The sequence below is a fragment of the Mustela putorius genome, unplaced genomic scaffold (assembly GCF_011764305.1).
Source record: "Mustela putorius furo isolate JIRA1106 unplaced genomic scaffold, ASM1176430v1.1 tig00003863_pilon_pilon_pilon, whole genome shotgun sequence".
Classification (NCBI taxonomy): Eukaryota; Metazoa; Chordata; class Mammalia; order Carnivora; family Mustelidae; genus Mustela; species Mustela putorius.
This window is the reverse complement of record NW_025422015.1, coordinates 21,062,164-21,089,864: the sequence shown is the minus strand read 5'-3', so window position 1 is coordinate 21,089,864 and position 27,701 is coordinate 21,062,164. Positions and strand designations below refer to the sequence as shown.

General features: G+C 37.8%; 2 protein-coding genes across 2 annotated transcripts; both read right to left on the bottom strand.

Annotated features, from left to right (window-relative positions):
* Positions 1-2,865: 2,865 nt before the first annotated feature.
* On the bottom strand, positions 2,866-3,973 carry LOC101671671 (trace amine-associated receptor 3). Its single transcript, XM_004740214.2, has one exon. The coding sequence runs from the start codon at positions 3,895-3,897 to the stop codon at positions 2,866-2,868; it is 1,032 nt and encodes a 343-aa protein (XP_004740271.1). The 5' UTR covers positions 3,898-3,973.
* Positions 3,974-23,501: 19,528 nt separating this feature from the next.
* TAAR2 (trace amine associated receptor 2) lies at positions 23,502-24,482 on the bottom strand. The gene has a single exon (XM_004740216.1). It carries the CDS (start codon positions 24,420-24,422, stop codon positions 23,502-23,504), a length of 921 nt encoding a protein of 306 aa, XP_004740273.1. The 5' UTR covers positions 24,423-24,482.
* Positions 24,483-27,701: the final 3,219 nt, after the last annotated feature.

Below are 27,701 nucleotides of genomic sequence, written 5' to 3'. Positions count from 1 at the left end.
CCATTATCCAACATACTAAAAAGCTGGCCATCCCTGTAGTGATCCCTCCCTCCTTGGGAAACCCCTGATGCTATTTCCATGATAACCATACAGAGGTGGGGAAGGACACATGATCAAGGCTCTCTCCTTTGACCAAATTATCCCTGTACTTAGCTAGACCAGATACTGGGCTTTCCTCTCTGCCTTTGTAAAATCCAGTTTGAGCAAGAATCCTGGTCAGTCAGTTCCGCAAAAATCTCCCACCCTTGGTATCTAACCAGCTTCAACCTCTGATCATTCTGCCCTCAGCAAAAATTCTGATAAGCCAGTCTAGCAAGAATTCCCTTTAACCCTGGTGTTTCCTCTTAGTAATTTTCCACCCACTGTCCCACACCCTATTCTTTGGGTGTAGATCCCCACTGGAGTTTGTGGGAGTCCAATCTCTCCTACAATGCAAGCCATGCTGTAGTAGCCTCCCTTGAATAAAGTCTGTCTCACTTCCTTTAACGAGGGAATGAATAATTTATTCCTTAACACACACACCATGTAGCGATTTTTTAAAAAGATTTTATTTTATTTATTTGACAGAGATTACAAGTAGGCAGAGAGGCAGGCAGAGAGGGGGGGGGGGGAAGCAGGCTCCCTGCTGAGCAGAGAGCCAGATGCAGGGCTCAATCCCAGGACCCTGAGTTCATGACCCAAGCAGAAGGCAGAAGTCCAACCCACTGAGCCACCTAGGTGCCCCCATGATGTTTTTAAAATAGAGAAATAGTTCAGAAGTAGAGAAACAAATGAGACCTTTTAAAAAGATTTTATGGATTTATTTGAGAGAGAGAGAGAGCAAGAAGATGGGTAGAAGAGGAGGGAGAGAAAAGGAGAGAATCCCAAGCAGACTCTTGCTGAGCACGGAGCCTGGGATGGGGCCCAATCTCACAACCCTGAGTTCATGACCTGAGCTGAAACTAAGAGTCTGACACTTAATTTCCTGAGCCATCCAGGCATCCCCAAATGAGACTTTTAAAAGCAAGAACTGAGAGGAAGTCAAAAGTAGTACAAGTATCACTGATAGGAAATATCTGTCACTACTGAAGTGGGGCAAGTCAGTTTTAAGGTCTTTATCTGTGGTAATCATTTTTTTTTAAATAGTCTTTATACTCAGTGTGGGCTCGAACTCAGGACCCCAAGATCAAGAGTCGTACACTCTATCAACCGATAGAGCTGGGCACCCTGGTCTTCAACTGTGGGTCCACATGGAAGTATCCATCATCTTTTAGGATTCTCAGGAAAAAGGACCTGGGCAGTTCTACTCACACCTAATATCTCTCCCTGGAGACAACCTAAAATGTTCTTCTCAAGACCAGCAGTTATACTGTATTAGTAAATATCCTTTGGGTGACATGAAAGTACTTCAATTATGCATTTGTTATGCACCTTTGCTATTCTACCAACAAGTACAGGGAATGAAAACTGTAATGATGGTGAAAAGGAGTCATCTTTATGGAATCATATTGTCCTTCAAGGCACATGTTGAGTCTGGCTAATTGTTCACAGTTGGATCTAGGACATGGTGTGTCAGGGAATGTGGAGAGAAGAACTCAGAAGAAAGTCAGAAAAAGCCAAAACTAAATTTTCCTATTCTAAATTATCTAAATAACTAAATTATCCTGTTCCTGTTCTCAGGAACAGTCTGCCCTCTTTCTGCTCCTCTTCTTTTCCCTCCCACAATGTAATCCCATGTAGGAGAGGAAGAGGACATGGTTGTTACAAGTATTCATGTATTTTCCAATCTGGCAGGTAAAGCAAAGTTTCTGTTTGTTTCTTAATGTTTTACAGAAGAATCTCTAGAAGGATTTTCACCAAACATTAATGATCCAACTTAAATCATAGACATTGTATGTGGATGAAATTTATTTGGCAGGACTCTAGGGAAACTTTTAGAAAAAGTGATTAAAACAAGTACAGGGAGAAGCCCTGTGATTGCTGGCTGTTAATGTAGACACATCATGCAGAGGAAGAAAGTAGAGACAAGGAAACAGGAAATCATTTCAAATATAAACCACAAAGTGAAAAATCACAAGAATAAAAGCACAAATTGCATATGATGATTTGTAATCAACTGCTTCTCCTATGGTTAGCTCTTTATAACAAGCTTCAGGGTGTCAGGAAATGACTAAGTAATTTATGTAATGATGGTTAATAATTCTCCAAAGTCAAATGATAAAGTGGACTTCTAGTTGATAGTAAAGTCCAACCTTCTGTCCCACTTCTACCATGGGTCCACAGCCCACAACAATCTTCTTTTGTCTGAATTTTATTTTTTTAATTTTTTTAAAAGATTTTATTTATGTATTTGACAGACAGAGATCACAAGCAGGCAGAGAGGCAGGCAGAAAGAGAGGAGGAAGCAGGCTCCCCGCTGAGCAGAGAGCCTGATGTGGGGCTCAATCCCAGGACCCTGAGATCGTGACCTGAGCCGAAGGCAGCGGCTTAACCCACTGAGCCACCCAGGCACCCCCTCTTGTTTGAATTTTAGAGTGGAATCAACAGCCAAAACCATTAACACTTGATTTTTGCTATTTCTTATATTGGTTTATTATTGTCTTGTGTGTGTAAATAGAGGCCAACCTATTCTGAAATGTTTCATATTTCTTTTGTATATTTCCCCCCAGTCAAATGGGAGTGTTGACTGACAGAGTTCACAATTAATAAGTGATTGATTGATTGATTGATTGATCAAAGATACTGAATATAATTCTTGTGCAGATTACAAAACACTTATCTAGATTACTGAAATTTAATAAAATAATTAATGTGAAGTATGAGGCCAAAATAAGTCTCATTTTCAATACTCTCTTCACTTTTATAATTAGCTTTTTATTATTATTATTAATGTGCTTCAGGAAACAGATTTGCAGTTTCTGAGTGAGAGTTAAATATTTTGCCTGACAATATGTACTTAAGAGCATTCCGAAACCACGGATAAAAAAAACCATGAATAAGGGGATTGCAGGTAGAGTTGAAGTATCCAAGCCACACTAAAAGATCAAGTACTATTATGGGAGTGGAATAGTCTAAATATGGGTCTATCAAAACAGCAAGAAAGCAAGGCAGCCAGCAAGCTAGAAAGACCCCCATTACTATACCTAAGGTCTTAGCTGCTTTCCTGTCCTTTTTCTTAGATATGTTTTTTTTTACTTCCCCCTTTGCGTTTTCAGGCATGTTGCTGATAACTCTAGCATGTCGTTTGGAAACAATAAAGATTTTGCCATAAATACCAACCATGATGGAGCCTGGAGTAAAGAAACAAGTAGTGAACAATATTGTCCCCCAAAATTTGTTGAAAGTAAGTGCACAGAAACGGAAACAAGCGACAAGAATCTCATAACTCTGCATACCAGCAACGTTGGCCTCAGACAGAACTAAACTAAAAGAGAAAAGAGCAGGGGCTGACCAGCAAAATGCCAACAGTCGCTTTATCATAGAGGTTGTCATGGTGGCCGAGTAGTGCAAAGGGTAACACACGGCATAAAATCGATCAATAGCAATGGAGCAGAGGTGGAAAATGGAGGTTAGGCTTAGCATCATGTCAAAGCTTGCATGGAATTTACAAAAGCCATCCCCAAAATACCAGCAGCTCTCCACTGATCGTACCATGCTATACGGCATAATGACAAAACCCAGCAGGAAGTCAGTGGTTGCCATGGAGAGGATCAGAAAATTTGTGGGAGAGTGAAGCTGCTTGAAATGTGATATGGAGATCATTATAACCAAGTTTCCAAAGATAGTGATAAACATGGCTGCGGTCATAATAGAATACATTATCACTCGGACATGCAAAGAACGGCTGATGGGAGGGCAAGATTTATTTCCAAATTTTGGACAACTGGATAAGTCTTCAGGAATATAAGTTAGATCCATGGTGCTTTATCATTTCTAATTCCGTTCTCTAGAAAGATGATTCAATGTTTCTTCTCTTCTTAAAATGATTACAGAAATTTCAGCTCCTAAAAGTGCAATAAGGTTCAAAGTCATCTGTTATTAATTCATTTCCATCTTTATTTATTTAAATATTTAAAATTATAAAATTGTGATGGTTTTCTGAGTTATTTGCTGCAGTAGGAAAGGAAAAGTTTCAACTGCTTATTCTTTCCTGTTCTGTTTTATTCTATTCCACTCATCTGTTTGTTTATCCAACATGAGTTTATCTATTGAGTGCTCTGTTCTTTTTAATGTATTGGAAGCTTCTCAAGAGTTTATTCCCCTCTATAGGTATCTATAAATAGTCAAACTCATGAAGCAGAGAATACAATACTGGTTACCAGAATGGGGGAGGGAAAAGTTATTGTGCCATGGGTATAAACTTTCAGTTATGCTGGATGAATAAATTTCTAGAGATCTGCTATACAACATAGTCCCTCTTGTTAATAACATGGTATTGTGTACTTCAAAATATGTTAAGATGGTAAATCTCATGTAAGTGTTCCTAACACACACATATACAAACAACTAAAACTAAAAAAGAAAACAAAAAGGCAGGGGGACAGAAGGTTTTGGCTATGTCAGTTACCTTGATTATGGTGATGGTATCACAGGTTTTGTATATGTCCAAACTAATGAAATTGTCCAGCTTGTATGTCAATTTCACCTCAATAAAGCTGTTTTTAAAAAAAGAATTTATGGTTAACTTTTACCTTGAGCAATGACATTTCTAGAGACTCTTTTGAACTACAGCAAGTTAACATCCCTCATCATAAAAATACTTAATTCATGAAAGCTACGTGAAATCACAATGTTTTTCTTCACACATTCTTTCAATAATTTCACATTTTCTCTTTAAAGAGTCTGCAGGTGTTATAAGAGTTATAAATGGCATATGGCAGTTGAAATATAAGGAAAATCATGTACCTATGGGTCAAATCTGGGTCAATTCTTCATAGTTTCTCTACTCTCTACTCTCTTCATCCCCTCCTCTCTGTCCTTTAATGCCCTCTCCTCTTTGTTCCCCTTCCCTATGTTTCTTGAGTTTTGTCACTCTTCTGAAATTCTAACTACTGGAACCATGTCATAAGTTCCATCCCTGAGTGATCCATAAGGTTCACAAATTTCATGTTCATAGACTTAGGCCAGTCAAATCTCATGTGATTCTTACTGGTTACAGTGGGCTGAACAAGAGATAATGGATAAATGGGCATAAATCCAAACTCTTAGTAAGTTATTGCACCTTCTTTGCTATTGACTTTGGGATATAGGCTATCATGAAAAGTCATTTCAATGGCTGGTTCTGGCAATGTTTGATACTGTGCAGAGTTGGGGATTTTCTTCCAGCTGAAACTCACATAATCATAAATTTAATACTGTATGGAAAGCACAGACTCACAAACTTGTACAGTATGTAAGTTCATGATGATTAGTATACTTTAAGTGTATTATTGCCCAAGAAACTCCCTGTCATACCTAAATTATACATATGAACTTAATGATGACAGCCAGGACATTGAAACATCATATGAATGTTGCATATAAATAACTGCTTCATTTTTTTTTAAGGATTGAGAGGATTCTAGGAGGTGTTTCAACACGTGATCAAATTTTCCACCATACACATTACTACTTATATAAGGGAAACTTCACATAATTTCAGAACTGGAGAAGACTTCAAATGGAGTGTTTACATAAGACATATTATGGGATGCAGTTTCTAGCCTCCTAGCTGTTTTAAATCCTACAGTATGGCTTTGAAATCAGACCAACCTGGTTTGATGATTGGCTCAACCACTTATTAACCATATTACTTTAGACAAGTTTCTCGGTGTCCCTGAGCCTCAGTTTCCTCTAAAATGGGGACGCTGTCTCTGAAGGTATTTTAAACCAGTTACATTATTTTTACCTTCCTCCCTGATTTTCCTCCCAACAATTACAGCATCTCTTCCAAGTTTGCTTTATTTTGAATCTTCCATGTAATCTATTATGTTGAATCACAGACCTCTATGAAGTTGCCATTTTTGTAAGTAAAAAAATGTTCAAATATTAATAAGTTCAAAGAATTTACTATTGGGAACTTTTTCTTTTTCCCTCTTAAGTTTCAGATGGAAGAATGGACTGATAAAAAGGTTGGCATATCCTCAGTCACATACATGTGCTAGAAGTCAGATTTTCAATGTAAGATTATATTATGGAGGTAAAGTTTATTAAAAAGAATCTTCAGTGAGCACATTTATTTTAGCAGGAGGAAAAGGTAGCCCAAGCAAATTATAGGTTCAGAATCTAATTTTCATAACTTTAAAGTACAAATATCATTTAAGATTTAGTAGAAAATTGGAAATTTACAATCCACAGTTCTAACGGAAAGAGGCAAGTATTTGTACATGCTACCTGTAATGTACCAACTAATATTAGTATCACCATTGCTAGAAAACATTCCCTTGTTCTGGAACCTGTGTGGTAAAGAACTTAAAATTGCCATTACTATTCTGTGTATGTATGTACAGATATAAAAATTAATCTAAATTAAGATTTTCCTCATTTTTTTTAAGTAGGCTGCATGCCCAGCGTGGAGCCCATGACCTTGAGATCAAGACCTGAGCCAAGATCAAGAGTCAGACACCTAACTGACTGAGCCACCCAGGCACCCTATGATTTTTCTCATTTTTAATTGTTGAGAAAATATCAGTGATGAAGGATCAACAAAAGAAGATATGAGTAACTGGTATTGTTGTTCTTTAATACAATTATTCAAATTAAATGTAATAAGAAGGAAATTTTAAAGTTTTTTTTATTTGAACACAAATTTGGATAATGTTTATAAATAATGTGCTTTCTTTCCTTTTCTCCTTTAAACTCTGATTGCCCTGCAATTTAAGGCTGAAGTATAAAGTGTCTGAAGCATTTCAGCTGATTGCTCAACTGCTTAAGAGAACCACATAAAATTTCAAATTAACCTCTTAAAACATACACTCTGAATGTCTGCTCATGGTGTACCAGTAAGACAGTCTCTTATCAAAACCCATACCAATTTAAAGACCTAAAACTAATATTAACAATGACTGTTATTCTTCTTACCACAGGTCAGAAAATGTCCATTTTTAACATAATCTTCTAAGAAATTGATCTTAAGCTGCAAAGTCTCAAATATGAATTCTGTTTTTCATGCTTCAAAATTATTCTTAGCCTAAAAGCAAATTCCACCCAGAGAGCAGATTTGTGTGAATTTCTGATTGAAATTGTCAAATCAAGACAGCTGAATGACAGTACAAGCATATATAGTATAATAGAAAAAATAAGCCAAGGTTTGAAATTTATGAAAAGTCATGATATTGGATCTTTTCTGGTTAATTCCTTAACATCTAATATGAACTATAATGAATATTGAAAGCCTGCAATCACAAAGACTCTGGAAGAGGTTTCAGGGATGATAAGTATTCAAATGTAACACTGAAAACTAAAATAGAAGAAAAAGGGTTCTGTTAAGTCCACTTTATAACTTTCTATAGCACTTTATACATCATGACATCAAAAAGTAAAGGTAATATCTGGCATATGAATGACTGATTTATTCCAAATGGCTCACAATTCATAAGTCAGCCTTATAAAACCACATGGCTCGGGTCACAGGCAGAGATGACCTCTTGAAATGTTGTCTTCTCAAAAGTAGTTAAGATCAGGAAACACATTTCAAGTGACAATAAATACACATGGGGAACAGGCAGAATAAACTTCATTTTAGAGAGCAGGGCAGAAAGAAGAGTGAAAATGAAAAGCACAGCAAAACATCTTTCTTATAATTAGTTATCAACAATGGCATCTCGAACGCCTGCAGAACAGAAGAATCTTTACTAAATCTAGGCACCAGAGAATGTGTTCAAAGTAGAGGCTCCAAGAGGAACTGAGCTGAATAAATCTTTTATCAAGATGACAGATATAAGGGAAAGAGTCTGAGAAAACACCTTGGCTAAAGCACCAGAACATGATTTTGCAGGCTGTAAATTTATGTTTTCAGCATCTGTTGCCTTTCCTGCCTTCAGTCGCAATAGCACAGCCACTTCTGCCCACAGTCTTTTCCATGTTGCCTTGTGAATGCAAACCACGTGGCTTGGCCAGCACCCCCTTTCCTCTGTCTGATTGCCTGTCCTTTCATCTCTAAGCACTTCAAGGCTCAACAAAACTACCATTTCTTTCCAGAAACCTTTTTTGACTCTACCAGTGGGAGTTAACCTCATGAAATCATAGACTGTTGGGGTGGCCAAAGGTGGTAGAGCTAGGTGATTCTGCTTCCTCATTTTACAGCTGACTTTGCTTTCAAATACCTTTTTTTCCTTCTTCTGGTACAATTCTTTTTTAAAAACAGCCTTATCTTAATGATAAATTAATTTCTTTCTCTTTCTTTCCTTCAAGATTTTATTTATTTATTTGAGAGAAAGAGTGAAAGAGCACAAGGCCAGGGAGGGGCAGAGGGTGAGGGAGAAGCAGGACCTCCACTGAGCAGGAAGCCCAAAGTGAGGTTCAATCCCAGGACCCTGGGATCATGACCTGAGCTGAAGGCAGGCATTTAACCTGCTGAGGCCCCTTAGGTACCCCTTAACCATAAGTTTCTTGAAAGATTTCTGTATCTATCCCCATTAATCTTCCAACTCTTGCAACACTTTAGACAGAGCTATGTACATGGCAGATATGTAGGAACCCCTTACTCAGTTAAATGCAAGGACACTAATCCCAACACATCATGAAACCTGGTTAATGAGCATCTCCACTCATGATAGTAAGAGACATCTGGTTTAAGTAAGATTAAAATATTAGGAAAACAGTAAATCCTCTTCAGAAAGTAGCTAATAAACTTCCTCCCAAAACAAACAGTATTTTGTTGAATGAAATGCAGCCCACAATGAAAATTTTGTGTGTCTTAAGGTTTCTAAATTACTTGACAACACATTCCCACTATACCTAAGTCCTTGAAGGAACTATTGCCATTAAAGGCTGTAACCAACATTAAAACATAGGTCTTTCAGCTCCTGTCCAGTGACTCTCCCACCACATCTTACTTTCTCTAATTATCGTAACATTTTACTCCTGATCTATTTGGAAAGCATGAAAGTTTATGGCTTCATCTGCTTATCATTTTTCCCTCTTAGCCTTACTAATCAAAGTATCATCCATGAACCAGCCACATCGTCATATCCTGGGAATATTTTGGGAAATTAAAAAATCTTAAGCCATCCTAAAGTGTACATCTTAGCAAGATACCTATATTATTTTTATGCCCAATGAATTCCATAATAACAATTCTAGACTAAAGAGAAACTGCATTTTTAGTTTGGACACTCTCAGTATCTGAAATGACTGAATGATTTAGAGCAGCAAAGAGCAACTGAATACCTTTAATCAATGTTGGTGACAAGAGAAAAATACAAAAAATGAAATAGGTAGTGAATTAAGTAGTATATTACAGGAATTGTTTATTAAATTATAATATTAAAATGAAGAGTACATTTTAGCATTTGAGACACATAAATACCTTTCATTTATTAAATCATATTTGGCATGGTTTTTGAATTTTACAAAAACATTTTTTATATGTCACCACATAGAAATTTACAAATCTTGCCAAACAAAATTTAATGAAAATTTTAAGACGTTTCTTTCACTTAAATATCATAAGAATCATTTTCCAGTCAGGAAAAAACCCCTACGTCCTCTACTGCAACAATTTCTGGTTCTCTATAAAATTTAATTATCTCTGTTCAATTATTCTGAAAAAGAGAATAAGTTAGCACTTAAAAAAAAAAGGATAGTACATTTCCAATTCTTAGTATTGACCCAGTACCTTCCCTCTCCTGAATAGTTAGTTGTGAACCATGAGTCTCTTCTGGTGGATTTGCAAGTATGAGATCAGGAAATTCTAGAAAGTGTAGTGTTGAGGACTGAGATATCTGATTCATATAACTTTGCCTCTGCTCTCCAGAGACCTGAAATAGAAAACTCCGATACAGGAGCTCCAAGAGAGGAGCTAAGTACAGAGCCCCAGTGGGATTGCTCTTCTAACTCTCTTTCTTGGAGGATATTGAAAGTGTGTGTGTGTGTGTGTGTGTGTGTGTTTTAAAGATTTTATTTATTTATTTATTTGACAGAGAGAGACACAGCAAGAAAGGGAACACAAGCAGAGAGAGTGGGAGAGAGAGAAGCAGGGTTCCCACTGAGCAGGGAGCTTGATGCGGGGCTCAATCCCAGGACCCTGGGATCATGACCTGAGCTGAAGGCAGACACTTACTGACTGAGCCACCCAGGTGCCCCGTGTGTGTTTTTATTCTGTTATGTTAGTCATTAAACAGTACATCATTAGTCTTTGATATAGAGTTCCATGATTCATTGTTTGCATATAACACCCAGTGCTCCATGCAATACATGCTCTCCTTAATGCCCATTACAAGGCTAACCCATTCCCCTTTCTACCTCCCCTTTAAAATCCTCAGTTTGTTTCTTGGAGTCCATAGTCTCTCATGGTTTGTCTCCCGCTCCGATCCGCCCCCCCTTCATTTTTCCCTTCATTCTCCTAATGTCTTCCATGCTACTCTTTATGTTCCACAAATAAGTGAAACCATATGATAATTGACTTTCTCTGCTTGACTTATTTCACTTAGCATAATCTTCTCCAGAACCATCCATGTTTATGTAAAATTCCTCCTTTCTGATGGCTGAGTAATAGTCCATTGTATATATGGACCACATCTTCTTTTTATAAAGGTACTCTTTTTAAAGATTTTATTTATTTACTTGACAGGCAGAGATCACAAGTATGCAGAGAGGCAGACAGACAAAGAGAGGAGGAAGCAGACTCCCCACTGAGAAGAGAGTCCAATGTGGTGCTGGATCCCAGGACCCTGCAATCATGACCTGAGCTGAAGACAGAGGCTTTAACCCACTGAGCCACCCAGGTGCCCAGACCACATCTTCTTTATCCATTCATCTACTGAAGAGCATCTCAGCTCTTTCCACCATTTGGCAATTGTGGACATTGCTGCTATGTACTTTGTGGTACATATGGCCCTTCTTTTCACTACATTTTTATCTTTGGGGTAAATACCCAATAGCGCAATTGCAGGATTATAGGGTAGCTCTATTTAATTCTTTGAGGAAACTCTGCACTGTTTTCCAAGTGGCTGTACCAACTTTTATTCCCACCAATAGTATAAAAGTGTTCCCCATCTCCATGACCTCTCTAACATTTGTTGTTTTTTGCTTTGTCAATTTTTGCCATTCTAACTGGTATAAGGTGGTATCTCAATGTGGTTTTGATTTGAATTTTCCTGGAGGCTAATGATGATGAACATTTTTTCTTGGGTCTGTTAGTCATTTATCTTCTTTTGAGAAGTGTCTGTTAATGTCTTCTGCCCATTTTTTTTACTTGATTACTTGTTTTTTGGATGTTGAGTTTGAGAAGTTCTTTATAGATCTTGAATATCAACCCTTTGTCCATGGTATCATTTGCAAATATCTTCTCCCATTCCATGGGTTGCCTCTTAGTTTTGTTGACTGTTTCTTTTGCTGTGCAGAAGCTTTTTATCTTGGTGAAGTCCCAAAAGTTCATTTTTGCTTTTGATTCCCTTGTCTTTGGAGATGTATTTTTTTTTAAAGTTGCTGTGGCCGAAGTTGAAGAGGTTACTACCTATGTTCCCCTTTAGGATTTTGATGGATTCCTGTTTCACATTGAGGTCTTTCATACATTTTGAGTTTATCTTTCTCTGTGGTGTAAGAGAATGATTGAGTTTCATTCTTCTGTATAGAGCTGTCCAATTTTCCCAGCACCATTCATTGAAGAAACTGTCTTTTTTCCCCCTTAGGTATCTTTTCCTGTTTTATCGAAGATTATTTGACCAGAGTTGAGGGTCCATATCTGGGCTCTCTATTCTGTTCCATCTGTCTATGCATCTGTTTTTGTGCCAATACTATGCTGTCTTGGTGATCACAGCTTTGTAAATTAGCTTGAAATCAGGTGATGTGGTGCCCCCAGCTTTGTTTTTCTTTTTCACAATTTCCTTGGTGATTCAGGGTCTTTTCTGGTTCCATACAAATTTTAGGATTGTTTGTTCCAGCACTTTGAAAAATGCCATTAATATTTCTTTAAATTTCTTTTCAGTGTAACAGCATTCATTGCTTTTGCACCACACCCAGTGCTCCATGCAATATGTGCCCTCCCTAAGACCCACCACCTTGTTCCCCAACCTCCCATCCCCCGCCCCTTCAAGACCCTCAGGTTGTTTTTCAGAGTCCACAGTCTCTCATGGTTCAGCTCCCCTTCCAATTTTCCTCAACTCCCTTCTTCTCTCCATCTCCCCATGTCCTCTATGTTATTTGTTATGCTCCACAAATAAGTGAACCCATATGATAATTGACTCTCTCTGCTTGACTTATTTCACTCAGCAAAATCTCTTCCAGTCCCGTCCATGTTGCTACAAAAGTTGGGTATTCATCCTTTCTGATAGAGGCATAATACTCCATAGTGTATATGGACCACATCTCCCTTATCCATTTGTCTGTTGAAAGGCATTTTGGATCTTTCCACAGTTTGGCAACCATGGCCATTGCTTCTATAAACATTGGGGTACAAATGGTCCTTCTTTTCACCACATCTGTATTTTAGGGGTAAATACCCAGGAGTGCAATTGCAGGGTCATAGGGAAGCTCTATTTTTAATTTCTTGAGGAATCTCCACACTGTTCTCCAAAGTGGCTACTTGCATTTCCACCAACAGTGGAAGAGGGTTCCCCTTTCTCCACATCCTTTCCAACACATGTTGTTTCCTATCTTGCTAATTTTGGCCATTCTAACTGGTGTAAAGTAGTATCTTAATGTGGTTTTAATTTGAATCTCCCTGAAGGCTAGTGATGATGAACATTTTTTCATGTGTCTGATAGCCATTTGTATGTCTTCATTGGAGAAGTGTCTGTTCATATCTTCTGCCCATTTTTTGATATGATTGTTTTGTGTGTGTTGAGTTTGAGGAGTTCTTTATAGATCCTGGATATCAATCTTTTGTCTGTACTGTCATTTGCAAATATCTTCTCCCATTCCGTGGGTTGCCTCTTTGTTTTATTGACTGTTTCCTTTGCTGAGCAGAAGCTTTTGATCTTGATGAAGTCCCAAAAGTTCATTTTTGCTTTTGTTTCCTTTGCCTTTGGAGACATATCTTGAAAGAAGGTACTGTGGCTGATACTAAAGAGGTTACTGCCTGTGTTCTCCTCTAGAATTCTGATGGATTCCGGTCTCATGTTGAGGTCTTTTATCCAGAGATACAGTAGAACATATCATTGAAACTAGAAGCTGATTTTTGAAAGAATCAATAAGATTGATAAACCATTGACCACACTAATCCAAAAGAAAAGAGAGAAAGCCCAAAATAATAAAATTATGAATGAAAAGGGAGAGATCACAACTAACACCAAGGAAGTAGAAGCAATCATCAGAAGTTATTATCAACAGTTATATGCCAGTAAGCTAAGCAACCAAGATGAAATGGATACATTCCTGGAAAACTATAAACTCCCAAAATTGAACCAGGAAGAAATGAACAACCTGAATAGACTGATATCTAGTAACGAGATTGAAGCAATGATCAAAAACTTCCCAAAACACAAGAGCCCAGGACTTGATGGATTCCCTGGTGAATTCTACAAACCTTCAAAGAAGAAATAACACCTATTCTCCTGAAGCTGTTTCAAAAAATTGAAGCAGAAGGAAAATTTCCAGACTCTTTTTATGAAGCCAGCATTACCTTGATCCCAAAACCAGGCAAAGACCTTACCAAAAAGGAGAATTTCAGGCCAATATCAATGAATATGGATGCGAGGATTCTCAACAAGATACTAGCAAACAGGATCCAACAGTACATTAAAAAGATTATCCACCATGACCAGGGGGGATTCATTCCTGGGCTACAAGGATGGTTCAACATTTGCAAATAATCCATGTGATAGAACAAATTAATATGAGAAGAGAGAAGAACCACATGGTCCTCTCAATCGATGCAGAAAAAGCATTTGACAAAATCCAGCATCCGTTCCTTATTAAAACGCTTCAAAGTATAGGAATAGAGGGAACATTCCTGAACTTCATAAAATCTATCTATGAAAGACCCACAGCAAATATCATCCTCAATGGGAAAAAGCTTGCAGCCTTCCCGTTGAGATCAGGAACACGACAAGGATGCCCACTCTGACCACTCTTGTTCAACATAGTATTAGAAGTCCTAGCAATAGCAATCAGACAACAAAGAGAAATAAAATGTATCCAAATTGGCAATGAAGAAGTCAAAGTCTCTCTCTTCGCAGATGACATGATTCTTTATACGGAAAACCCAAAAGATTCCACCCCCAAACTACTGGAACTCATACAGCAATTCAGCAATGTGGCAGGATGCAAAGTCAATGTACAGAAACCAGTGGCTTTCTTATACACTAACAATGAAAATACAGAAAGGGAAATTAGAGAATTGATTCCATTTACTATAGCACCAAGAACCATAAGATACCTGGGAATAAACCTAACCAAAGAGGTAAAGGATTTGTACTCAAGGAACTACAGAACACTCATGAAAGAAATTGAAGAAGACACAAAAAGATGGAAGACCATTCCATGCTCTTGGATCAGAAGAATAAACATTGTTAAAATGTCTACACTGCCTAGAGCAATCTATACTTTTAATGCCATTCTGATCAAAATTCCACCAGTATTTTTCAACAAGCTGGAGCAAATAATCCTAAAATTTGTATGGAATCAGAAGAGACCCCGAGTTGCTAAGGAAATGTTGAAAAACAAAAATAAAACTGGCGGCATCACATTACCTGATTTCAAGCTTTACTACAAAGCTGTGATCACCAAGACATTGTGGTACTGGCATAAAAAAAGACACATAGACATAGACCAATGGAACAGAGTAGAGAGCCCAGATATGGACCCTCAACTCTATGGGCAAATAATCTTTGACAAAACAGGAAAAAATATACAGTGGAAAAAAGACAGTCTCTTCAATAAATGGTGCTGGGAAAACTGGACAGCTATATGTAGAAGAATGAAACTCGACCATTCTCTTACCCCGTATCATTAATATTTTGATCGGGATGGCGTTTAAAGTCTAGATTGCTCTGGGCAGCATAGACACTTTAACAATGTTTATTCTTCTGATCCATGAGCTTGGAATATTTTTCCATCTCTTTGTGTCTTCTTTGATTTCTTTCATGAGTGCTCTGTAGTTTCTAGAGTATAGATCCTTTACCACTTTGGTTAGGTTTATTCCAAGGTATCTTATAGCTTTTGGTGCTGTTGTAAATGGAATTGATTCACTAGTTTCTCTTTCTACAGTTACATTGTTAGTGTATAGGAAAGCAACTGATTTCTGTGTATTGATTTTGTATCCTGCCACATTACTGAATTATTATATGAGTTCTATTAATTTGGGGGTAGAGTCTTTTGGGTTTTCCACATAAAGCATCATGTCATCTGTGAAGAGAGTGTTTGACTTTTTCTTTGCCAATTTGAACACATTTTATTCTTGCTGTTGCTAGGACTTCTAGTATTGTGTTGAACAATAGTGGTGAGAGTGAGCATCCTTGTCATGTTCCTGATCTTAAGGAAAAGTTCTCAGGTTTTCCCCATTGAGAATGATATTCCATGTGGGTTTTTCATAGATGGATTTTATGAAATTGAGGAATGTTCCCTTTATCCCTGTACTCTGAAGAGTTTTAATCAGGAAAGATGCTGTATTTAATCAAATGCTTTTTCTGCATCAATTGAGAGGATCATGTGGTTCTTCTCTGTCCTCTTAATGTGTTCTATCACTTTGATTGATTTGGGAATGTTGAGCCACCTTTGCATTGCAAGGATAAATTCCACCTGGTCATGGTGGATAATCCTTTGAAGGTACTGTTAGATCCTATTAGCTAAGATACTGCTGAGAATTTTGCATCCATATTCACCAGAGACATTGGTCTGAAATTCTCCTTTTTGATGGAGTCTTTGCCTGGTTTGGGCATCAAGGTAATGCTGGTTTTATAGAAAGAGTTTGGAAGTTTTCCTTCTGTCTCTATTTTCTGAAACAACTTCAGAAAAATAGGTATCATTTCTTCTTTGAATGTTTGGTAGAATTCCCCAGAGAATCCATCAGGTCCTATACTCTTGTTTTGGGGAAGGTTTTTGATCCCTCCTTCAATCTTGTTACTGGTTATTGGTCTATTCAGGTTGTCAAATTCTTTCTGTTTCAGTCTTGGTAGCTTATAGGTTTCCAGGAATGCATCCATTTCTTCTAGGTTGCTTAACTTATTGGCATATAACTGTTAATAATAATTTCTGATGATTGTTTCTATTTACTTTGTGTTAGTCATGATATATACCCTTTCATTCATAATGTTATTAATTTGGGTCTTTTCTCTCTCCTTTTGGGTAAGTTTGGTCAGTAGTTTATCGATCTTACTAATTCTTTCAAAAAACCAGCTTCTAGTTTCATCGATGTGTTCTACTGTATTGCTGGTTTTTAATTCATTGATCTCTGCTCTAATATTAATTATTTCCCTCCTTGTGCATAGGTTAGGCTTAATTTGTTGTTGATTCTCCAGTTCTTTAAGGTGTAAAGATAGTGTGTGTTAGGGATTTTTCTATTTTTTGAGTGAGGCTTGTACGACTATGTATTTCCCCTTTAGGACCACCTTTGTGGTATCCCATAGGTTTTGGACTGAAGTGTTTTCATTTTTGTTGGTTTCCATGAATTGTTTAAGTTCTTCTTTGATTTCCTGGTTGACCCAAACATTCTTGAACAGGATGGTCTTTAGTTTCTAAGTGTTTGAATTTCTTCCAAACTTTTTCTTGTGATTGAGTTCCAGTTTCAAAGCACTGTGGTCTGAGAATTTGCAGGGAATAATCTCAATCTTTTGGATAAGTTGAGCCCTGATTTGTGGACTCAATATATGGTCTATTCTGGAGAAAATTCCATGTGCGCTCAAGGAGAATGAGTATTCGTTGTTTTAGGGGGGAATGTTCTGTATATATCTATGAGGTCTATTTGGTCCAGTGTGTCATTCAAAACTCTTGTTTTTTGTTTTGTTTTTGTTGTTGTTGATTTTCTGCTTAAATGGTCTATCTGTTGCTGAGACTGGGGTGCTGAGATATCCTACAATTAATCTGTTATTATCAATATGTCTCTTTATTTTGGTTAACAGTTGGCTTATGTAGTTGGCTGCTCCCATGTTGGAGGCATAGATATTTACAACTGTGAGAACTTCTTGTTGGATAGATCTTTTAAGAATTATATAGTGTCTTTCTGTATTTCTAACTACAGTCTTCAGCTGAAAATTCAGTTTGTCTAATATGAGAATTGCTACCCCATCTTTCTTTTGTAGTCTATTGGCATGAAGGATGGTCCTAAATCCCTTTACTTTCAGTCTGGATATATCTTTACGTTCAAAATTAGTTTCTTGTAGACAGCATATGAATGGATCCTGTCTTTTTATCCAATCTGCAACCCTGTGCCATTTTATGGGAGAATTTAGCCCATTCACATTGAGAGTGATTATTGAAAGATATGGTTTTACTGTCTTCCTGTTGTCTGTAGAGTTCCTTGTTTCTATAGATTATCTCTGTAAATTTCTGTTCTATATCATTCTTGGGGTCTTTCTCCTTTCATAGAACACCCCCCCCCCTTAATATTTCTTGCAGATCCAGCTTCGTGGTCACATATTCTTTCAGTTTTTGCTGGTTTTGAAAGTTCTTTATCTCTCCATCCATTCTAAGTGACAGCCTTGCAAGATAAAATATTCTTGGCTGCATGTTCTTCTCATTTAGGAAGCTGAAAATATCTTTCCAGCCCTTTCTGGCTTGCCAGGACTCTGTGGACAAGTCTGATGTTATTCTGATGTTCCTCCCTCTGTATGTAAGGAATCTCTTCCCTCTAAGCATCCTTAAGATGGTTTCCTTGGTTTTAAGATTTATGAGTTTTGCTATTACATGCCTGGGCATTAGTCTGTTCTCTTTGATCTTGGGAAGGGACCTCTCTACCTCTAGGACACGAATGCTTATTTCATTACCCAGTTTAGGGAAGTTCTCAGCTATGATTTGCTCAACTATATCTTCTGGTCCTTTCTCTCTCTCCACCTTCTCAGGGATCCCAATAATTCGGACATTGGAACATTTTATGGAGTCATTTTTTTCTCTGATTCTGTTTTATGGGTTTTAAGCTGCTTTTTTCAGGCTTCCTCCTATTCCTTCTTTCCTTCTTTTCTATCAGTTTGTCTTCTAGATCACTAATTCATTCTTCTGTCTCATTTACCCTAGCTGTTCGAGTATCTAGATTAGATTGGATATCATTGATAGCATTTTTTTAAAGATTTTTATTTATTTATTTGATAGACAGAGAGAGATCACAAGTAGGCAGAGAGGTAGGCAGAGAGAGAGGGGGGAGCAGACTCCCCGCTGAGCAGAGAGCCCGTTGTGGGGCTCCATCCCAGGACCCTGAGATCATGACTTGAGCTGAAGGCAGAGGCTTAAACCACTGAGCCACACAGGCACCCCAGATTGATAGCATTTTTAAGTTCTGCCCGATCAGGTCTCATTTCTGTCCTTAGAGAATCTATGTTGTGATTAATGGTTTTCTCCATCCTAGCTATTTTCTGCATAACTGTTACCCTGAGGTCTATTTTCAACATCTTGTTTATATCTTTATCTATTAGTTCTGTAGTGGAGATCATAGTCTGTGAATTTTTCCTGTATTTGGGGTTCCTCCTCTTAGTCATTCTGTTGAGGGGTGGTTGAGGGAATATATAGAGTCCAGATTATTGACCACAACTGAAACAAGATTCACTTGTTTTATAGGAAACTTTGAGTTGTTGGCCTCTTGATCTTCCAGTCTGTCTTCTGGGGGAGGGGTCTGTCCTGCTGTTACTCAGGCAACCCAGTTTGAGCAGAGTTGCCCAGCCTCCTATGGTGGGGATGGGCTTTGTAAAAACAGTTTTGGGGGGGGGGGGTTATTCTCTGGGTGCTTTCTCTGATGACTTCTGCTTCTCTTCTAAGAGGCAGAGCAGAAGTGACCATATGCAAACCTGTCTCAGAACAGAGAGATTGCAGTCTGATTTCCAGAGAGTCCTCCACGGCACACTGACTCCATTTTTGTCTGTGCTGCCAGAAACCGCAGCATCCTGGGTTGTGTGCCCCACAGCTGCACTCCCAGTTCTTGCTGGCTCCACAGCTCCACAGTCCTACAGCTCCAGCTTTCAGTCTGGAGAGGTTCCCTAAAGTCCTTTCCCTGCCACTACCAGTCTGCAAGTGGGTGCCCAGTTCAGCACAGGAGACTTTTACACTCCAGTGGCCAAGGATCCCAGAGACTCCCTCCTCCTTCCATTATCTTGCAATATCTGCCTGCAGAATCATGGCTCTCTGCTTCATACCTCAAAACTAACCACTGAGGATATTCTGTTTGTAGAGATCCAGACATATCTTCTTTCATCTCAGGCTAATTTCATGGGTGTGCAGACTGGCCTGGTAGATATCCAGCTCAATTCAGGGGACTGGATGAAATAGGGTTCCTTACTCCCCACCATCTTTGTCCCCTATTCTGTGTGTTTTTAATGTCCCAAGTAGTTTTCAGTTTTTCTTTTTCTTTTTCTTTTTTTTTTCCAAATTAAAGACAATTTTATATCCATTGTATGGGGATTCTTGCTTCATTCTGGGAAGATAAGTTACCAAAGATAAGGAAGGTATCTTTCTGTATATTAAGAATATACAGGGGCACCTGGGTGGCTCAGTGGGTTAAATCCTCTGCCTTCGGCTCAGGTCATGATCCCAGGGTTCTGGGATCCAGCCCCGCATCGGACTCTCTGCTCAGCAGGGAGCCTGCTTCCTCCTTTCTCTCTCTGCCTGCTTCTCTACCTACTTGTGATCTTTGTCTGTCAAATAAATAAATAAATCTTTAAAAAAGAAAAAGAATATACAGATATGTGTAGGCTAAATTAAACATTGGCTGATATCCAAAGGAGGGACAATTGTCTGATCCAGAAAAGATGACTGTGTACACTTTGACTCCTGAATGTAATAAGATATTAGAGTAAGAGGGAAGTATTTATTTTTGCCTTAGAGATTTATACTAGTTTGACTAAAATACTTAGTAAGAGCAGTCAATTAAAGTGTCACAAACCAGGGTGCCTGGGTAGCTCAGTCACTTAAGTGGTTGCCTTTGGCTCAAGTCATGATCCCAGGGTCCTGGGATCGAATTCCCCATCTGGCTCCTTGCTCAGCAGGGAGTCTGCTTCTCCCTCTTCCTCTGCCTGCTGCTTTGCATGCTTGTGCTCTCTATTTCTTTCTCTGTCTCTCTGTCAAAAAAATACATAAAGTGGGGTGCCTGTGTGTCTCAGTTGGTTAAGTGACTGCCTTCTGCTCAGGTCATGATCCCAGGGTCGTGGGATCAAGTCTTGCATTGGACTCCCTGCTCATCAGGGGCTCTGTTTCTCCCTCTCCCTCTGCCTGCTGCGCTGCCTGCTTGTGCTCTCTATCAAATAAATAAGTATAATTTTACATAAATAAATAAATAAAATGTCAAAAATCTTGAAAAAATCTGTTCAGTAAACAACACTGAATAAGAAGTCTAGAGAACCAGGTTCTATTTCTGCTTTTATAATTAGCTATATATTCTAGGGCAAATCATTTAATATCTCTGGGTTCTGTTTTCTCATTTGCAACTTCCTACAAAACTGTGGGTGCAGAGGGGAAACTATTAACTGTGGGACACTGATGAAAGGCAGACACTGCATAGGAGGCTGGATCACTTTCTTCACCAGTAAATAAGTCGGGATGACTACATTCTGAAACCAAAAAGTGTCATGAAAACCTACAGAAAAAATTATCTGTTTCAGTGAAAGTGGACTTAATGAGCAGAACTTTACAAAGGGGCTATTTAATGTTTTTAAATATGAATAGGATCTAGGAGAAAAAGAAAGAAGCATTATAAGAAACTTTACAGTGCACACAGGGCTGTCAAATTTTTCTTGCATCTCTAAGCATCAGCATAAATAGTAACAACCATCACAAACAGTATCTTTCTGTTAAAAGAAGAAAAAGAAAAAAAGAAAGAAAGAAAGGAATGTCTCAAGCTTTCCAACAAATGTCAATAGACAAACTTACACCAAGATATTTACTTTGATTTTTTAAAACCATATTTTAAAGAATTGGGAGAAAATTTAATAAATATTAATTCAAAATTTTTCTACTTTACAGTTAAACTAAAATCTACTTTACTCATTTTTTAAAATAAAGGAAAAAATAAAATAAAATAAATAAAGACAGGAACATCTGTGTGCATATGTATGTGCTCAAATGCCAAAACACACAAACATCAGTATTTCATTAAAAAGAATTACCAAATAGACTCAATAGCATCCAACACACCATATTAGCTCTCCTAATTGCACCTGGATTTAATTACTCTCTTTTTGGAAAATTATTGTTTCTATTTATTCTGTACTTGCAATCTCTTTCACCATCTCAAAGCATCTCCACCATCTCTCCTCTACTCTAAGGCTATAAGGAGGGACCAAACTATCAGCAGTCTGGCAAGGAAAAAAGGTCTAGACCACATGTGGCTGGGCCATCTTTGGGCAGGTATGCAAAATTAATATTTCAGCTGACCACTGAATGGTCACTGTTTAATTGTGATTTGTGCAATTAGCTAAGATCAAAACAAATTTATGGGCAGTTACGCAAACTTTTCCACAAAGAGAAAAAATTGCTAATTTTTTCATTACTATAATGTAAATAATGAAATTAACAAAAAAATTTTAGCAAAATGCAGTTCATACACACACACACAACTAAAATTAAAACATTATAAGGCAATATTTATCCTTAATACAATTGATATATTCTGAGATGATCTATCTTCTCCTGTTATATTTTGTTTTTCATGAAAAATGTTTGCAGTCAGTGGTTTGGTGGCACCACTCAAATCCACTGACAAGAAGAGATTAATTTTTCAGGAATTCTGAGAGCCAGATGACATCACATTCATGGCGTATAAATCAGCAAAGGAAGATATGTATATATATGTGTGTGTGTGTGTGTGTGTGTGTGTGTGTAGAATCATTTTCATGGAATACCATAAAAGGCAATCTATATCTATATATATCTATTTATCTCAAGGAAATAGTCAAATTCCACAAATAGTGGCTCTTTCCTTCTTTCTTTTCTTTCCTCCCTCCTTCCTTCCTTCCATTCTTTTCAGAGCCAGTTGTTAAATACTTAACAGCACACCACAGTCTGCAGATGACTAGCTTCTTTTCAGGAGTTATTTATGGGTCTCAGCTTACAGTTAAAAGGACACTGAATATCAAAAATATGGTTTCCAGTACTAGCTGAGACCCATAAGTGAGAGGAGGAAGCTGAGAAAACCAGTACCCGTAAATACTGGTTTTCTTAGCTTCCTCCTCTCACCACTCTATGATTCAAACATGTATGTATAAATATATTAAACAAACCAAAAATCACAAGTTTTTGGTATATATTTACATTTATTAAAAATCAGAACATAGGGATGCCTGGGTGGTTCAGTCCATTTAGTGGCTGACTCTTGGTTTCAGCTCAAGTCATAATCTCAGGGCAGTGAAGTCCCGCTACCAGTAAAGTTCTGCACTGGGCATGGGGTCTGCCTAAGATTCTCTCGCTCTCCCTCTGCTCCTACCCCTACTTGTGCACACACTGTCTCTCTCAAAATAAAAAGAAATAAGAACACCAACTAGCAATACAAAATGTGAATGAGTCTCAGGAAGGAAGGAAACACTGAGCAGAGTTCTGCAAATAAACAGAAACTTGTCAGTGGCTGTGATTAAGGTGATACATGAGTGAAAATATGAATGAAATCTGTTGCCTCTGATGTGCAGTTGCCCTTTTCTTTTAAGAAATGTTTAGCCTCACCACAGTAAAATCTAGTAAAGTGTAACTTCCTGCAAACCAAGGACTGGTTCCTGACAGAATATGTATTTTTGAAATTATTGCTATATTTATTTATCTATAATTATTAGTTGTTGATGTTTCAAAATACATTTGTTTGGATGCTGAGGAACAAAAAGTGAATGGAAATACCACACAAAATATTGGTGGTGGTAAGAGGGAGCAGCACCCTCAAGGTCTATTTGTGCCCTGATCCCTTCCAAATGGGGTAAAAGTCCTATGTGTTCTCCTCACACCATTCCTGACTTTTCCTCTTCCCCTCTGTTTGTTTGTTTCTTTGTTTGTTTGTTTGTTTGTTTCTCTTTCCCTTCTTCTTCTTCTTCTTCTTCTTCTTCTTCCTACCTACCTACCTAGAAGTAGTGGATATATCAAGTATTCTGAAAAAGATTCCTTTTTTTTCCCCCTCAAGTCTTGGAAATGAAAAGCTTGCCATGATAGTCAAAAGTGTGCACACATTTGTGCACATGGCCATGCCCCCCCACACACACATTTTAAGTGACTTTATTCTTCTAAGTTCCAGTCCTTTTGCTTCAATTCACTCCTACAGGAGAAATCTATTCAGTTTCTTTTTGAGTAAACAAATTAGTATTATGGAAATGTGAGCTGCAAATCTTCCCTAGTAAAATATACTTCAGTGCTCTGCGAAACCAGGGATAGAAGAAACCATATATTAAGGGATTACACGTGGAGTTAAAATAGCCAAACCATGTCAAAGCATCAAACAAAACCACAGGAGTAGAGAAATCCAAAAAGGGATCCAATAAAATTGTGAAGAAGCAGGGAAACCAACATAATAAGAAAACACCCATCACTATTCCTAAAGTTTTGGCAGCTTTTTTGTCTTTCCTCATTTGGTTATTTTGGTTTTCTGGCAAATTATTGATTGCACGAGCATGTTTTCTTGACACTGCAAAAATCTTGCCATAAATCCCCACCATCACAGACCCTGGAGTGAAGAAACCCGCCATAAACAAGGTGGTCCCCCATAGCTTATTGAACATCACTGGACAGGAACTGGAACAAGCCACCAAGATGTCATAGCCTTCTATCCCATCAGCATAGGCCTCAGAGAAGACCACCCCAAAAGCAAATGCTCCAGGGACAGACCAACAGAGAAGTAGCAACCGCTTAATGAGGGGAATCGTTATTTTTGTGGAATAACGTAAAGGGTAACAGATAGCATAAAATCTATCAATGGCCACTGAGCAAAGATGGAAAATGGACGTTATGCTAAGCATTAGGTCAAAACTATAATGAATCTTGCAAAATGTAAGCCCAAAATACCAGCAAGTCTCCACTGATCTGACCATACTGTAAGGCATGATGGTGAGCCCCAGGAGGAAATCAGTGACTGCCATGGAGAGGATGAGGAAGTTGGTTGGTGTGTGAAGCTGCTTGAAGTAGGAAATGGAAATGATCATGGCAAGGTTGCCAAACACCGTGATGAATATGGCTCCTGCCATAAATGAATACATAGCTGCTCGGACACCCAGTGATCTTTGATTTTCTGGGCAAGATCCATTTCCATATCCAGAGCAATCCAATATTTCCTTCAGAAAAATCAAGAACACATGAAATTTTGTCAGCAATACATAAAACATCCTATAATTTAGTTAAGTTTTCATAGAACAACTCAAGAAAAATATTGAAGACTCAAGGAAGATACTTAATTTATGCTGAAGTATTAGTTATGATCTTTCTCATTTATTTATCCTAACCTTTATTTGGAAATTCATAGAGTTTTTAACCTGAGCTTAAATGATCATTATTTACTTTATACATTCCCAACATTTAGTAAGCTCTTACTTTATGCCAGGGCCAGAAATTTTAAAAAAAGAAAAAGAAGAGGAAGAGAAAGAGAAGACTGGAAGGAGATGAAGGGGAAGAGAAGAAGCAACAAGTTCATTATCTAATTCATTACAACCGATGTTCTTCTTGTTCATAGAAAGATTAGATATGTATCAGACAATACATTCACTTCTTCCTCAAATAAGTCTTGAACAAATAATTAGATTTTATTTGATTCAGGTCTACTGTCTTGTGTGACCAGGAGTTTATTATTATTTGAAAATTGTTTTATTCATGTGTTGTTATTTTCATGGTGTTTTTTTTTAAAGATTTTATTTTATTTATTTGTCATAGAGAGAGAAGCAAGAGCATGCACAGGCAGACAGAGTGGCAGGCAGAGGCAGAGGGAGAAGCAGGCTCCCTGCCAAGCAAGGAGCCCGATGTGGGACTCGATCCCAGAACGCTGGGATCATGACCTGAGCCCAAGGCAGCCGCTCAGCCAACTGAGCCACCCAGGCGTCCCTTCATGGTGTTTTGATTTTGTTCATGCCAAGGTTGCTTGGAAGGGAAAGAGTCTTTTAAAGATATCTAATGATCTAGTAGAACATCTTCAGCCAGGCATGGAGACTTGGCAAGCATCTCACCAGCCAGAGGAGCTCAATCATATATGGAAAGAGACCAAAGTTGGACAACCTTCAGTTCTTTATGAAGAGAAAGCACTTCTCCATGGTGCTTCCCCTCAGAGCCTTGGTCAATGCATAGCAGGCAAAAATAAAAGCCCAGTGTTTCAGTGTGTGGGTCATGTACAGAGCTAGGAGCAGATGATAAGTGAACATTAGGACCACAAACCATCTCCACTCCCTTCTTGTGATGGTCTAGTATCTTCATTCTGCATATAAAAATCTGCATGATGCAATTTTACATGTATATTTGAAAGGAAACGTGTCCAACAATTAGGATCGCTTTACTTTCTTAAAGTACATTGAGGGAAAAAACACTACCTAATACAAAGGATTAGCTATTAATACTGTAGAATCTTTGGCTATCAAGGACTTCATAAATATCAAACATGACTACTTATTAACAGACGCACCAGTAGATTCTCAGCCCCTGTGAGCACCATCACACACTGATCAATACCTGTTTATTGAGTGCCCACAACACACAAGACACAATGAAAGAATAGGAAAGCATTAGATCACTATCCCTGGCTTCAGAGAGTCTACATAACAGGTGATGAGCAAAACACATCAACACTTAAATGATTCTGCACTATAGATTTAAAAAAAAAAAAAAACCAACAACTATTGAGATTAACTGACCTAAGAGGGGTTGAGGCAAAATGTGCAAAGATAAAAAGTGGACAAGAGATGATCCAGTGATGGTGAGACTTTCCATCTGGTTCTCAACAGGTGAGTGGGATTTAAAACAGAAGAGAGAAAGCCTGTTCCAAGCAGAAGGAAACGTGAAAAAGAGACATGAGGTTGTTCAGAGACCTTCATTCTAAGAGTCTCTGAAACAACACAGAGAACATAGGGGGTTGAGGAGAGGATAGAGTGGGAGGAGGGTGGGTTTCTAGTTTCACTGTTGCCCCTCAAGCCAGTGATCTTAGCCATCATGTACCCAAGGAACTTTCCCATTTTGTTGTCAAATTTAAGTAGTGATTTAAAAGAGAGAAAAACAAATAAAGCTTTTAAGATAGCTGCAGGAGAATGAGTGCAGACTTGAAATTAAAAGCTTTCTCCAACTGATTCTTCTTTTTGTTCAATAATTGGTATTCAAGATTGTATTCATTTCAGGTGTTCAACATAGTGATTTGATATTTATATGCATTACAAAATGGTCACTACAATAAATCTAGTTATCTGTCACTAAGCAAAGTTGTTGACTTTATATAATAGTCAATATTGTTGACGATATTTCCTATGCTTTCCATTATTATATACCCACGTCTTATTTTTTGACAGGAAGATGGTACTTCTTAATTCTATTCACCTATTTTGTCCATCCCCACCCTTCTGCCTTCTGGTAATCATAGGGTTATTCTCTGCATCTATGAGTCTATTTCTGTTTTGTTCATATGTTCTGTTTTGTTTTGGGTTTTTTATTCATTTGTTTTGTTTTTTACATTCCACATATAAATTAAACCATATGGTACTTGTCTTGCTCTGTCTGACTCATTTCACTTAGCATAATACCTTCAGGGTCTAGCCATTTGTTGCAAATGGCAAGATTCACTTTTTTTATGGATGAATAATATTTCAATTTAGATATATATATATATATATATATATATATATATACACCACATCTTCTTTATCCATTCATCTATCGATGGACATTTAGGTTGCTTTCACCTCTTAGCAATTGTAAATAATGTTGCAATGAACATAGGAACTCATAGGTCTTTACAAATTAGAAAATGCAGTACAGTTGACCCTTTAAATTATATGTGGACTTAACTGCAAACTTCTTTGTGATCCTGGCTTAGTGACTTTGATATAATAATCATCCTACAGTCCATGTTTGGAAAGTCATACTCAATCTTCCAAGTTTCAAATCATAGAGCACAGAACTGACCTCCCTTCCGTGTAGCAAACTTAATTAGCCAATCAACTCTAAGAACTATAATAAAATTCTTTGAAACACATAGCATGATGCATACATTAGAATATGTCTGCCTCGAACCCCTGCCATAGAGCAGGAAGGGACACAGAAGATGACTATTTGGTGACTTCACCAAACAAGACTTTTAAGTAAGCTCCCTGTAAGCATCATTGTCCTCTCTTGGGTAACGTGACATCCATCATCAATTTAAACCTCTAGATGGCCATATCTTTCACATCTTCCACAGTGGTTATCTGTGAATGCTAAGACATAAAACAATACTTTCAAAGCCATATTTTTCTAGTGACACTAAAAATTGTTTTTTAAACTACTAATATAAGCACATATAGATACATGGA

Coding starts and splice junctions, on each gene's coding strand:
- TAAR2 (XM_004740216.1), bottom strand. CDS start 24,422: ATGTATTCATTTATGGCAGGAGCCATATTCATCACGGTGTTTGGCAAC.
- LOC101671671 (XM_004740214.2), bottom strand. CDS start 3,897: ATGGATCTAACTTATATTCCTGAAGACTTATCCAGTTGTCCAAAATTT.